At 34.4% G+C, this 13,471-nt stretch overlaps 1 protein-coding gene across 1 annotated transcript in view; it reads left to right on the top strand.

Annotated features, from left to right (window-relative positions):
• Positions 1 to 13,471, top strand: part of skic3 (SKI3 subunit of superkiller complex) — a 52,896-nt gene that overhangs the window by 23,338 nt on the left and 16,087 nt on the right. Inside the window, exons 26-34 of the mRNA XM_002662098.7 lie at positions 12 to 153; positions 1,778 to 1,871; positions 2,482 to 2,559; positions 2,678 to 2,802; positions 5,151 to 5,274; positions 5,375 to 5,599; positions 6,911 to 6,983; positions 7,096 to 7,149; positions 8,684 to 8,795. Of these exons, the coding sequence (XP_002662144.4) occupies positions 12 to 153; positions 1,778 to 1,871; positions 2,482 to 2,559; positions 2,678 to 2,802; positions 5,151 to 5,274; positions 5,375 to 5,599; positions 6,911 to 6,983; positions 7,096 to 7,149; positions 8,684 to 8,795 (1,027 nt within the window). The remainder of the gene's footprint in view (positions 1 to 11; positions 154 to 1,777; positions 1,872 to 2,481; positions 2,560 to 2,677; positions 2,803 to 5,150; positions 5,275 to 5,374; positions 5,600 to 6,910; positions 6,984 to 7,095; positions 7,150 to 8,683; positions 8,796 to 13,471) is intronic.

Raw genomic sequence — 13,471 nt, 5'->3', positions numbered from 1 at the left:
GTTCTGTTTAGACTGAAGGAGTGAAGGGTTATGCGTACTGTGTTTGCTCCACACTGCTGGACAGGAGCAATAGAGACTCAGAGCTGTATCTCTACAACATTGTCCAGATGAACGCTGTCTCTGCTGCTCAAGTTGCTCTGAGCAAGTACACTGGTGAGAACACAGACACATTACTCTGGATTAAAAAAAGTGTTAGGGTTTTTAAAGTCCATGTGAAAGGAAATTTTACGATATTTGTTTTGCTAGCTCTCTTTAATAAATGCAAATTAATCTACTGAAAAGATGGATCAAAATAGTTTGTTTAGGTAATCTTCAATGAAAGTCTGACCATTTGCTTCCACATTTAGAGTGGCAGTCTTTCATTTGATATCAACCTGAGGGCTTTCATGGCAACTGCATATTAAAACCCTCTTTTACCGTGGGTTTGCAATGAGGGAATGATGCCCACAAGACTTCCGGTTCAAACAGGCTTAAGGTGTTAAAGACTTAAGGGTGTGTTCTTGGCTCTTGGCAGGTTTGGTTTAATTAAAACAAACTCTGGTGGGATTGCTTTGATGAAACAGTTAATTTGAATAAGCGTGACACTGTGCTCTGGTGCGCTCATCTCATTTCATCTTAGGTCATTTCCAAACAAATTCTAGTGCAGTTTGGAGTAAAGAAAAGGAGTAAAGCAAAGACTAAAATTAAAGAGGCCGAATGGAGGAGGCTCATTCTATATCCTTGCGCTGCAGATGGTCTGTTTAACTGTTTTCTTGCTAGTGAATTGTTCAGTTTTTTCACTTACAAAGTCCACCATCTAAATAGCAAATGAGCAATAAACTTTTGAAGGGAATGGAAGACGAGACTCTGGTTGGTTTAATGTGTGTTATGCTCAAAACACACCCATAACTAATTAAGAGAATAAGCATAACCCTGTTAGACCATGCGCTGGGATGCAGAGTCTATTTTTCTGTCTTTAAAATAGCAAGTAGATTCAGACATGGCCTTAATGTTTTTGTGCCATGTGCTTTCGACTTCGCCTAGATCGTTAAATCAGATCCCTAGGAGTGTAATTGTAAGTAAAAATGCTAGTTTTTTAACCTATATTTTATTTTTTCTGTTGAACACAAAAGAAGAAATTCTAAAAAAAATGTTGGTGAAAAAACTGCAATTGACATCTGGAGTAGGAACAAAAGTACTAAGGAAGTCAGTGCTGTTCAACAGAAGAAAGTTAGTCAAACTTTTTTGGAACAAGTGAAGGATGAGTAAATGATGACACAATTTTCATTTTTGGGTGAACTATCCCTTTAATGTGTAATCTGAATAAATACAGTAAAACTGCATTAGATTAAAACATAAACATCTTCACCCAATGCTAAAATAAAGTGCATGTCTTACCCAATAAAATGATTATTAAAGTGCAACCAGTATGCTATTGATATCCTAAAATCTTTAACTTTCAAAGTAGGTAAATACGCTGAAATGGTACTATATGCACTGTAATACGCAATGTTAAAAAATCTGCATGCTTTTTGAATATGGAGCAAATAGTTATTGTATATTATTATATTATAATTCAAATAATGCACCACCCTCTTTGTTCATAAAAGCGTCTTTAGGCTGGAAATGGTTTAAATCCCATTATGGCTTGAATGATTTGAATGACTTGTAACGACTAGACGCATTTCAAAAATGTGTCTCCCATTGAATATTTAGGAAATTAATCATGTGACAATGACAAATTTGAAAGATGAAGAGAGGTAATGAAGCTCAGTGTTCTTTCTGTTTTTCACACCAGAGAGGATTCAGACAGACCCAGACGCCTTCATCATGCTCGGATACCTGAACACACACCTGCAGCTCAGGAAACAGGCCACTGAGGCTTATCACAGGTTTGCCCTTTCTAGCTAATTACACATGTCAAAAAAGATAATTAGGCTACCTGACATAATTTCATATTAATGGTTAATCTTTGGTTTTTTAATATTGCAGACATTTATATCTTATTTATTAGAAAAAATACTATAAAGTTTCTTGTATAAAGACAATGTTCATGCTGAGATGTTTTTTTCTACATATAATTCTATTGTGTTTTACACATTTTTATAGTTACTTATTTTAATATTTAGTTCCCCTCTGTGTTTATTATTAATTTTATACTAATTTTAATTAGTTAAATATTATGTGATTTTTTTTAATCTAATCTTGAGTTGTTTTTTAAATACTTAAATATTATTTTAAATATTTTATGGATGTTATTATTATTATTTTTATTGTTTTGTTCCAGCTATATTAATTTGTTTCTTTATTAAACTTTATAAAATAATGTTTTTTTTTTTTTTAATTTAGCATTTTTCTCGAAATATTTCCACTGATCCCCTGGCAGCCTCATACGGGGTCCCTGAAAGCCCCTGGCCTATATTACACGGCTGAATATTTGTGACACTGATTTAGACAATATTATTACAAATTTTCTCAGTGGATTTATTATTTTCTCCACAGAGCTGTTGAGCTGCTTCAGGGGTCTCTTCATACAGACAAGCTCAGCTTTGCTCTAAGGGGTTACGGACGTGCCCTCAGGTAAACTATATGTTTGTCTATAACCGAATATTGAAAATCAGAATAAACCTTTTGTCTATAAGAATGTCATCTGCATTATCAGTGCAAAATAATGTTTATTTTAAAATGTGGCTGTCAGTGATGATGGGCAGTGGGAAGAAGCAGTGCGCATTTATTGCTCCACGCCACTAGAGGAGCTGCATGATCTCATTGGGTTGGCGCTCGCCTGTTTTAGAATCGGTCGCCTGCCAGAGAGCATTCAGGGTGAGTGGCTATTGATATAGTTCTGGTAAACGATTAATTGTGACTAATGGGATACAAAATAAAAGCTATTTAAAAATAACTTGTATATGAAGAGTTCAGATGCAAAACCCTCTAAATCTATCAGACCTCTTTACTTGTAAATGATCATTTTCTATCAGGCTTCTCTGATTAGGTTCAGCAGTTTCATTTTTATATGTAATGAGAAGGTTATTGTCTAGTAAATAATAAATTATTTTTTTCGTAAATGTCACTTTAGACAACTCTTTGGTTTTTAACAAGGTGAATTTTCTTTTTCCTCAACTAGCTTAATCCACTTGGGCTTTTTATGCAAAACCCTCTAAATCCACCTGTTAGGACAAGACGGTGTTATTGGTTGCAAAATCACTAAAGATGTGATTTGCAAATAATTTTACCAAAGACAAAACGCATTACAAAAACCACCTAAAATTAAAAATACATAAATCTGTTAGGTAAGTGGCGACCCCTGATAAATGAGGAACTAAGCAGAAGGAAAATTAATTAGTGAAATCTATCAAGCAAGTGAATTAATCTTAACAATCTGTTGTCATTTCTGATATTTGAGATTTATTGTTAGTAGAATGTAAATGTTGTAAACTAAGCTTATTAGATTCAAATAATCATCTGTCTTTTAAACTCATATTTTAAATAGGAAGCTATACAAAATTATATTTGTGCATATACATTAGATTAGACAGTACTGAAGCCAAATCTGGAGCCTTCTGCACCCAACCCGCTCTAAGCTTTGATCGAACCGTCGATTCTTTGCATAAGGAGTTGGTTACTCTCACAAGGAGGCTAAAGACCATGGCCTCTAGCATTGCTAGAGCACCTTTGGAGGTCAGAGGAGAGAGATTTTACCTTTTTGCATAACACTTCGCTAGCTGGCCTCCGTTAAACTCAACCCCCTCAACCCCCCTCAACTCACTGCTCCTACTGTACACAACCCAGTCTGAGCTGGGATCGAACTGGATATTCTTCGCATGGGAGTCGATTGCTCTCATAGGTATACACATTAGATGTCGCCTACCCTGTTGTTATCTATTAGAAGGAATGCTTCAATAGAGCCACCATTTTAGTACAGGGAGACTGTGGCCATCCAAAGCAAGAGATATACACATTTACACATATATCTATGATCGGGAGTTTTTCCGGAGGCCAGTATGCAATTTTTTTTTTTTATAAATTACGAAAATTATTATTTTACATCACTTTTCTAGATTGATGGATAAGTGATCGCACAGGCATTCCTGACAAAAAGCTTCTGTTTTTGTGTATGGAAATACACTATCCACCCTTCCTGTTGCATTTGATCTAATCATGTCCTGAAACACATGTCCTCACCTGCTTTTAGTTCTCATACTGACGGAGGGAGTGATTTGTTTGTAAATAAATCTCCGTTATGAACGACTCGTTCACTAGCAGACAGTAATATAAGTTTCTGGCACCGCAGCATCTCGTTGTCATATTTCTTTTGCATTGTTTGCTGATTTTATTTTAATAAAACATTAAGTCGAGTGTTTAGTGTGAGTTGGTGCTACTTTGCCTCATTGTGAATGCAGTAAGTGACTGTATATGTTATCATCAATAACGTTACCTGTTAAAAGTTCATAACATACAAAAACGTAAAAAACTAAATCTTACCTATGAAATGTTTTGCCTTTGTGCTTTGTTTTCTTTGTTTGCTTGTAACTACACCCGTACAACCGTAAAGTCCAGCATCTTCACCGTAATACAACGTGTTGACTTGTGCGGTTGAATGACACTCATCCCGGGAGCACTGTACAAATATGGCGGCACTATTGACGCATACTCAGGGTACATATGCGATATCTAGTGTATATATCTATGGATTGCTCTAACAAGGAGGCTAAAGACCATGGCCTCTAGCGTTTGTCGCTAGAGCACCATTAGAGGACAAAGGAGTTAGGTATTACCTTTATAGCACTTCGCTAGCTGGCCTCCGTTACACTCACTCCCCTAAACTTCTTTTCCGTCCCGGACGAGCCCCCACAAGTAACCCACCAGTCCTACTGTACCCAACCTGGTCTGATCTGGAAACGAACTGGCGATTCTTCGCATGGGAGTCGGTTGCTCTAACAAGGAGACTAAAGACCATGGCCTCTAACGTCTGTCGCTAGAGCACCTTTAAAGGTCAGAGGAGTGAGGTTTATCTGCATAGCATTTTGCTAGCTGGCCTCCACTCGATATATTCATGCACTTATATTTTGTTCTCAGTCACGAATAATCATTAAACAGCACTATACTCTCAAATCATGCCCAAAATACGAAAAAAATATGTAAACCTGTATTTTTGTGCTCCTTTCCAGCCTATGAAAAAGCCCTTGTGGTTGCGTCAACTGAGAAGGAAAAGGCCTATATACTCACAGCACTGGCCCTGATTCAACACAAGCTGGGCAGCATGGATCATGCCAAAACACTGCTCTTTAAATGGTAAACCAACTACTCTACTGGCCGTATCAAAATAACACATTCTTTGCTTCAGTGGTCAAAAGCACATCCTTTGTGCTCTTGTTCATGCTTGTGTGTGTAGCTCCATGCTGAAAGAGCCGGTCCAGGAGAGCCTGCAGTGTCTGTGTGCTCTGGGTTTGGTTCATGGAGACGTCACTCTGGCCAGTGCTACTGTCACTGAGCTGCTGAAGCTGGGAGAGCCTGCAGGAAGCGCTGTGGAGGACCGCTGTCTGCTCACCTGTACTCTGCTGGCCCTGCAGGGCAACTTCAGTGGAGTTCACAGAGAGGCTTCCAGGGCTATACACAGGTACAGGGTAATATTATATTAGAATATGATTCTGCTATCCTAAATACATATAATATATTAAGCTATATGTGATAAGCAATGCCAAGGAAACCATTATGAAGTGTCAGTGGCCAGGAATTTTGATCCTCATAGATTTTGTGGATTATTGTGTTATGTTTAATTGCTGAGATTTTGTGTAAAACTGCATATCAGCACAATTGTTAACATAAAATATAAATGACTTTGAATTATATATATTTTATTGTATTTTATTTGTAATAAAAATAGTACAAAAATGCTAAGCAGCACACCTGTTTTCAGTTGTCAAAATACTGACAAACATTTTGTTTTATATGATTTTCTTTTTCAAAACTTTTTTTCAAATTTATTAAATTATTATTTTTATTTATTTAATCTTTTGTTTTGTTTTGTTACTTTTTTATTTTATTTTGCATAATTTTATTTAGTTTAGTTTTTTATTTTACTTTTTCAAATTTATTTAATTTTTTTTGTTACTATATTTTATTTTGCATAATTTTATTTTGTTTAGTTTTTTATTTTACTTTTTCAAAGTTATTTAATTATTTTTTATGTAATTTTTTTGTTTTTTTTTTATTTTTTTTTATTTTATTTTCTTGTTATATTTTGTCTATTTAACTTTTTTAAATTTATTTAATTAAATTTTTAATTAAATATTTTTTTACTTTTTTATTTTATTTTGTTTTTATTTTGTTTTGTATTTTACTTTTTCAAATGTATTTATTTTTTATTTGAATTTGTTTACTTTTTGATTTTTTAAATTTTATTTTAGATTTTCAAATGTTTAACTTTTATATTTTATTTTGTAAATACAGATATTTTTTATAATTTTATTTAGTTTTATTTTATTTTGTTGCTTTCTTTTTATTATTATTTTTGATTTACTTTTTTGTTGTTTTTGCTTTTTTTTAAATGGTCCATTGTTACTTGCAAATCTGCTTAGAGCTGGACTCGGATCAAAATAGACTAAATTAATTGGTTTGCTGTTGAGCTGAAGTTCAGACACTTCAATTATCGAACATTTATCTGGCCTGATTTGGTCTAGTTGAGTGGAAGATTGAGGACTTTGATTAAATTAAATGCTCTTCTTTATTTGTGCAAAAGCAAGTGACCTTTCAATGTCCTTCTTTTTAAATAGAGCGCTCTTAAGGAGAAGACGCTTTAATCGAATTAAACTATGAATCATTGCATTAACCCAGAAGTCAAATAACGCAAACGTGCCTCTCTTTCTTCTGACGCACGCTTTTTTTTTTTTTTTTAATTATATGGATTTTTACATCTTTTGTGTTGAAGGAACCCAGGAAATCCATCACTCTGGGCTCTTCTCTCAAGACTGGTCCCACAGTACTGCCCCAATAAAGCCGATGTGAGCATTTACACTAAATTTCAGAAGATCTACAGTACCTACATAAAGTTATAGTTCATCTATTAGAAAAGCACTGAACATAAATGATGGATTATCTTTCATTTTTTCATAGGGAGGTGCTGTGGCCGGCAATGTGGCATGTCAAGCCAGCTTGACACTTGGAAAGGTAACTTAAAGTCCTGAAGTTGCTGAGACTTTCATTTCAGTTTGTTAATGTACTTTTAACTTTAAGGTCCTGTGATTTGTTTTTAAATGAATGAATGTTTTTTTTATTTTATTTTTTTTTATTCAATGTTATAATCAATCTTAACTGAAACATGAGAAGAGGATGGGACATAGAGTAGCTCCCCCCTTTAAAAAAAAAACAGCCAATAGCGTTTTATTTTTTTATCACAGCCCTGCCAATGAGAGTGGTTGAGCTCAAGCGCATCGACTGACAAGCAATTGAGAAACGTCTTAAAGGGGGCAGGGCATGTCAGATACTAAAGAGCATTTGATTAGTGAATTATTGATGAGAAAATGAAGAATGACGTGAAGTGAAAAAATGTTGATCCAGTCGGCACTAATAGCCTAGTGGTACTGTATGCCGACATATAGCACAGAAGTGCTCATGGTGACCTGAGTTTGATTCCTGGCTCAAGATTTTTTGCCGATCCTTCCCTTCTCTCTGCCCTTAATGCTTTCCTGTATGAAATCTCCACTGTCCTATATCATGATAATAGTTTAGAACCAAACCTCTAAAAAAATATTTAAAAAATAAAACGTTAGACCAGAGATGCCCAAAATAGGGCCCCCATGCCAAGGTTGGCCCAAGGTAACCTTTGATTTGGCCCTTCATCCCATCTGAAAAGAGAAGGAGAATGATATGGAGTGTTAAAAGATCATTTCTAATTTAATGTAGCATTTTGTTTGTTTGTTTGTTTGTTTTATTGCAAAGCTACAAAAAACTGAAATTAAATGTTTTAAATGAATTAGACTTTTTCTTAAATGTACATACTGATAGAAGACAATGCAGAGACATCAGTGAGCAAATGAAAGTAAAGGCAGATTCTGCTTGACTAGTGTATTCAGCAATGATTCCACTGCTATAAATGTGATTGTTTTTGTTTTTATTGTAATGAGTTATAATTGTAAAAAATATACTGCAATAGGTAATATAAAGTAATATTTTCTGTATATTTTTAAATATTATGAACAAAGCTGGAGATTATCTATGGCAACTTTAATGAAATATAGTTTAGTATATTTACCTCCAGCCCACAGCTCTCAATGATTTTTGGTTTTTGTCCGTTCATACAAACATTTTTGGCTCGCCTGGTTCAGATGGAACTGACAAAACGCAAGCTCTGGATGTTTATATCAGTCATCTAAAACATATAAAAAACATTATTTTAATTTTACAGGACCTTTAAATGGACAATTGAGTAGAGGCCCAGCCTTTCTTTTTGCGCATAATTTTTTTTTGCAGCAAACTAACCTTAAAAGCAGTATGGTTAAGAATATTGTGGCTGAAGTCGTCAAACTGACGTCAACAAATAAGAACTACAACTTCAAGTTGCAAATGATCAGACTTTGATTGAAGATTTCTAGAAAACCTCTTTTTTTAATGAATTAACTTTTGATTTCACACAGTTTAACATTTGTGGATGAAGTCAAAAGTAAAGATGTGTTTGTAAGAGCTGAAATGTTTCCATCTGTAGAGGGCGTTACTGTACAGTGGAGTGAATCAACTAGCCTCAGGCCGGCACTCTGGTGAGGACAGAAGACACAACGCTCTGAAAACAATCCAGAGAGCCGTGCTGCTCTGCCCAGGTAAACTGATCCCCAGTCTTCCTCTGTCCTTCACTAATGTTGTGTATCACTGTTGTGCATCTGACTAAAAATATTCAGGTTGCTCTCATGGAAATTGTCCAGGGGGGTATTCCAGAAAGCTGGGTTAACTTACCATCTGCTAAAACCTAAACTCTCGGTTGATTTACCCAAAACCTGCTTACCGCGAGTATGTTGGTTCCAAAACAGGTGACAAGAGTTAGTTTAATCAACCTCCTGAAGATAACCGCGGGTTAATGCGCGTGCACGGCACACACCTGAAGGCATTTTCAATAGATCGCCGAATTCACGAGTCACCATAGAAAGTCACGGTGAGAAAAAAAGGGCAACGCACTTTACAGAGGCGAAGCTGGAGGTTTTAAACACAGAGATTACACATCTGCTTCAACGAAGGAAAGAAATATAGAATAAGATAAATAAATAGATAAGAAAATAAAAAATAAATAAGAATTTTTTTTAGTTCATTAAATTACACATGCCATCCTCCATTTTATTGTAATGATAAATTAAACTACTCTTTAACATCCTTTCTGAGTATGTTGTGTAACCATTCATGCATTTATTTTTCTTGCCATTAATTTCTTAAGGCCACAATATGTGTATTGACTAATAAGGCTTATAGAAATTGTAATCTTTCTGGAGCTAGAACTCTGTCCAACGTCATTAAACACAGAAACATTATCATAAAAGGTAATATTTAATTACTGGAGCTCTTTATTTAACACTCTAGAATATTCTTTCTGACACGCAGCTAATAGAAAGAGGCCTGTCTAACTGCTGTGTCCTATAATAAAGGCTTTTCAGTGGTTGAGTTTTTGACTTAAACCACACACTCTGTCACTGTTGTAAGTGATTGTTGTCAGATAGCTTTAGGTTATTTTTATTTTGCATGCAGAAGAAGTTCCTTCTGCCTCAACTAACAAGCAGTGTAAGAATTTTCTGCACTTTTCCATATTTGAATATTACTCTTGGATCACAAAATCTTTTATCTACATATTTAAATTCTAAAGTAGCTGTATAAGGTCCATCTTCAAAGATAAAGTCACATGAGCATCAACTTAAGGTGAGAAATGTATATGAAAAATATGTTGCACGTTGAAAGGTTTGTGTATAAAGCAGTGTACAAAATCATTCATTTTATTTCAGGAAATGAAGAAATGATCAGACCAAACTATTTGATTGAACATAGTTTTTTGACTAATTATATTTTTTAGCACTCTTCCATCTGTTTTGTCTGCTTGGGTCACTGAGATTTCCTCTGGGTCAGGCTGCAGGTAGGGTGTCATCGTATAAGGCAGAAAAGGGTATCTTTTGTCCTCCAGCAAGTAACAATGTAGTGCCCAGTAATGATTCTATTTTATAATACAAATATAATAAAATAAACATTGTGTTAAGCAACATTTGCTTTATAGTTTTTTTTACTATATTTGTGTTATACACTTGAATCATTACTCCCTGAAAATCAGCCATTTAGCCTCAACATAGTGATGAGGTGGGGTGTGTGATGAGCTGGTAAGTGGAAGCAGTAATGAGTTTAATAGTTGAAACACCAAAAGATTAAGGATAGAAAATTAAGTTGTATACCTGCACACTTATACTTTGGACAAATTTTATATTATCAGTGTCCTTTAGTGACTGATGGAGCTTTAAAACCGGCTGCAATTAATGCACACAATAGCATTTAGAAAACCTGAAAAAAAATATTATATTAAAAAATGTAGGTGTGTGTGCGTGAATGTATATATAAGAATGACGTCCTACATCTTAAATTAAAGATATATTTTCCTACAAAAGACAAAGCTGCCACTTATAATATTATACAGAAAAATGTGAGGGTGCAGAAGGAGAGAAAAAACACAAGATCTGTAAGAGAGATTCGAACTCGCTCCGTTGTGCGCTCCGTTGTTCTTTATTGACGCACTGTCCACTACGCTATTCCCGTGCTCTGTATCATCTGTGTAATGATACGCAGTAATGTATGACCAAGGAACTGTACAAAAGTGTAAAAAAACAGTTCAGTGTCAGGCATACTGTACAGGTGGTCCTACTGCCACATTGTACAGTTGCCTAAAATGCCCTGACGCGAATACAAAGAGCTGCACTGAATGTTTTTCATGGTAAGCGCAGACCCGCGGTTTGTCACATTTGATTTCAAAAAGGTTTGTTAAATACATTAACATTATGAATTTGGTTATGAAAAAAACTATGCACTTATAACCCTCTCACAACGAAAAAAACTTGTATCTGTGTGTCCACATCCATAAATATTCTCATCAAAAGAGCACGCAATGCTCAGTAAACTCTCTGAAACAGACAAACTCTGAAACATAGCAACTTACTCTCTGAACATAACCTGCTCCGGAGCAGGTTATCTTCAGAGAGTAAGTTGCTATGGCTACTTAACATACCCAGAAGTTACCTACGATTTTGGAACCAAAGTTGAGGTTATCCACCTACTTACTCTCAAACTTACCCGTGTATGTCACATAACCTGCTTTCTGGAATAGCCCCCAGATAATTTTACACACCCAGAATCAGTTATTGAGGTTGAGCTGCAGGATTAATAAAACAAAAACAAGATCTCAATTCAAACAGTCGCATGATCTGTTTTAGCTGTTATATTAGCTGTAATGATCACAACAAACATTGATATCAGTGTTCTTATGTCATTGATCCAGAGAGAGCAGATGTCATGCTTATTTATAAGTTAGCTTCAGTATTAGATCTTTTCAACTACGCAAATATTGAGCTATTAATTCAGAGGGATTTCAAAAATAAAATCAAATAATTAAAATATCTTATGAATACACTTCCCTTAATACACAGTAATGTTTTTATCATTCTCTATTAAAATAAATGTTAGTTTGTTTAGTTTGTAAGAGAATCATAATTTTTCTTTTAATTTTAAACAATGAAAACATCTCTCTCAGAGTACCCAGAATCATGCAGCTATTTTCTCTGGCAAAATTAAATAATTAAATGGCACTAACTCTACAAAATTCTGAAATAAGTGTTCAAGAGGCCATAATTCCATAAACCAGACTAATAGTAGACCACAGTACTAGATTGTTTCATTGAAGACTAAATTCTGTCTACTTAAATGTGGAAATGTCCAAATGACAAAAAGACACAAGTTGTATGTCAAACTGTAACTTTTCAAAACAGCAGTTTGATCTAAACATAATGCGTGCACTTTTGCTCTTTAAAAAAAAGTTTCAAATCGATTTAAAATAATTATAATTCAAATTAATAAAATATTTTATTTTGTAACTTTTTTTTTATGATTCTTTGTCTAGTAAATGAAATGTTACTTGGTTTAGTGTTTAGATTGGTTTACTTGGTTTATGTTAAGGGATTCTTAATCTTTCTATTTTAAACAGACAAAAACAAATCATAATTTCCAGTTTATCTAAACAGGGGTGTCCAAACTCGGTCCTGGAGTGCCGGTGTCCTGGATAGTTTAGCTCCAACTTCCTTCAACACACCTGCCTGGAAGTTTCTAGTTTACCCAAAAAGAGCTTGATTAGCTGTTTCAGGTGTGATTAATTGGGGTTGGAACTAAAATATGTAGGACACCGGCCCTCCAGGACTGAGTTTGAAAACCCCAGATCTAGAATCATTAGTTCTGTGGTCTATTAGTAGATCTAGTAGAAAGGAGCCTTTTTTTTGTAATGTCTCTGAACAGCTATTTGGTTCATGCAAGACTAAATCCAATCTGCTTGAATGTGGCAAAAGTTGCATGACAAACGGACATTCAGAGAACATGTTTTAAAATGGCAGATCATGATCAAAAACATGGTGTTTATTTTAATGAAGTGCTCAGAAAGCATTAAAAATAGTTTCAGCTTCTGGTTGCTAAAGCCAATTGGCATGTGCAATCCCAATTCTCAAGCTCAAGTTTCCATATTTCTATCAAAATCCCATTTTCTCAAAGCTGTAGTCGTGTGATGATTAGCTCTTTTGTTTGTACATTACTCATTATGTAAACGACAGTATTAATGAATGTGCAGTATTTGTTTACACCAAAGCTCTTAAGTCATGTGAGTCATGAAGAATCAAACATCAGAATTAATACATCAGAAGTGCGAATTATTAGCCCCTCTTTGAATCTTTTTTTCTTTTTTAAATATTTCCCAAAGGATGTTTAACAGAGCAAGGAAATTTTCACTGTATGTCTGATAATATTTGTTCTTCTGAAGAAAGTCTTATTTGTTTTATTTTGGCTAGAGTAAAGTTTAAAAGCAGTTTAAAAAAAAAAATAACTTTTTAAGATGTCAAAATTATTAGCCCCTTTAAGCTGTATTTTTTGATAGTCTACAGAACAAACAATCATTAGACAGTGAGTTGCCTAATTACTCTATCCTGCCTAGTTAACCTGATTAACCCAGTTAAGCCTTTAAATGTCACTTTAAGCTGTATAGAAGTGCCTTGAAAAATATCTAGTCAGATATTATTTACTGTCATCATGACAAAAATGCTCAATAATAACGAGTTATTGATAATTATTAATATTCTGAATTAACTTATAGTTAATTTGACCAAATAAATATAACAATGACCTTACCCGCTCGTCTGAGCAAACTCTGTAATTATTTATCTATTTAGAAAGGGATTTATAACTACTTCTTGTGAAGTAGATTAATCATTTTACAAGTTTT

This window comes from Danio rerio, chromosome 5, assembly GCF_049306965.1.
Source record: "Danio rerio strain Tuebingen ecotype United States chromosome 5, GRCz12tu, whole genome shotgun sequence".
Lineage (NCBI taxonomy): Eukaryota > Metazoa > Chordata > Actinopteri > Cypriniformes > Danionidae > Danio > Danio rerio.
This window is presented reverse-complemented; position numbering and strand designations above follow the sequence as displayed.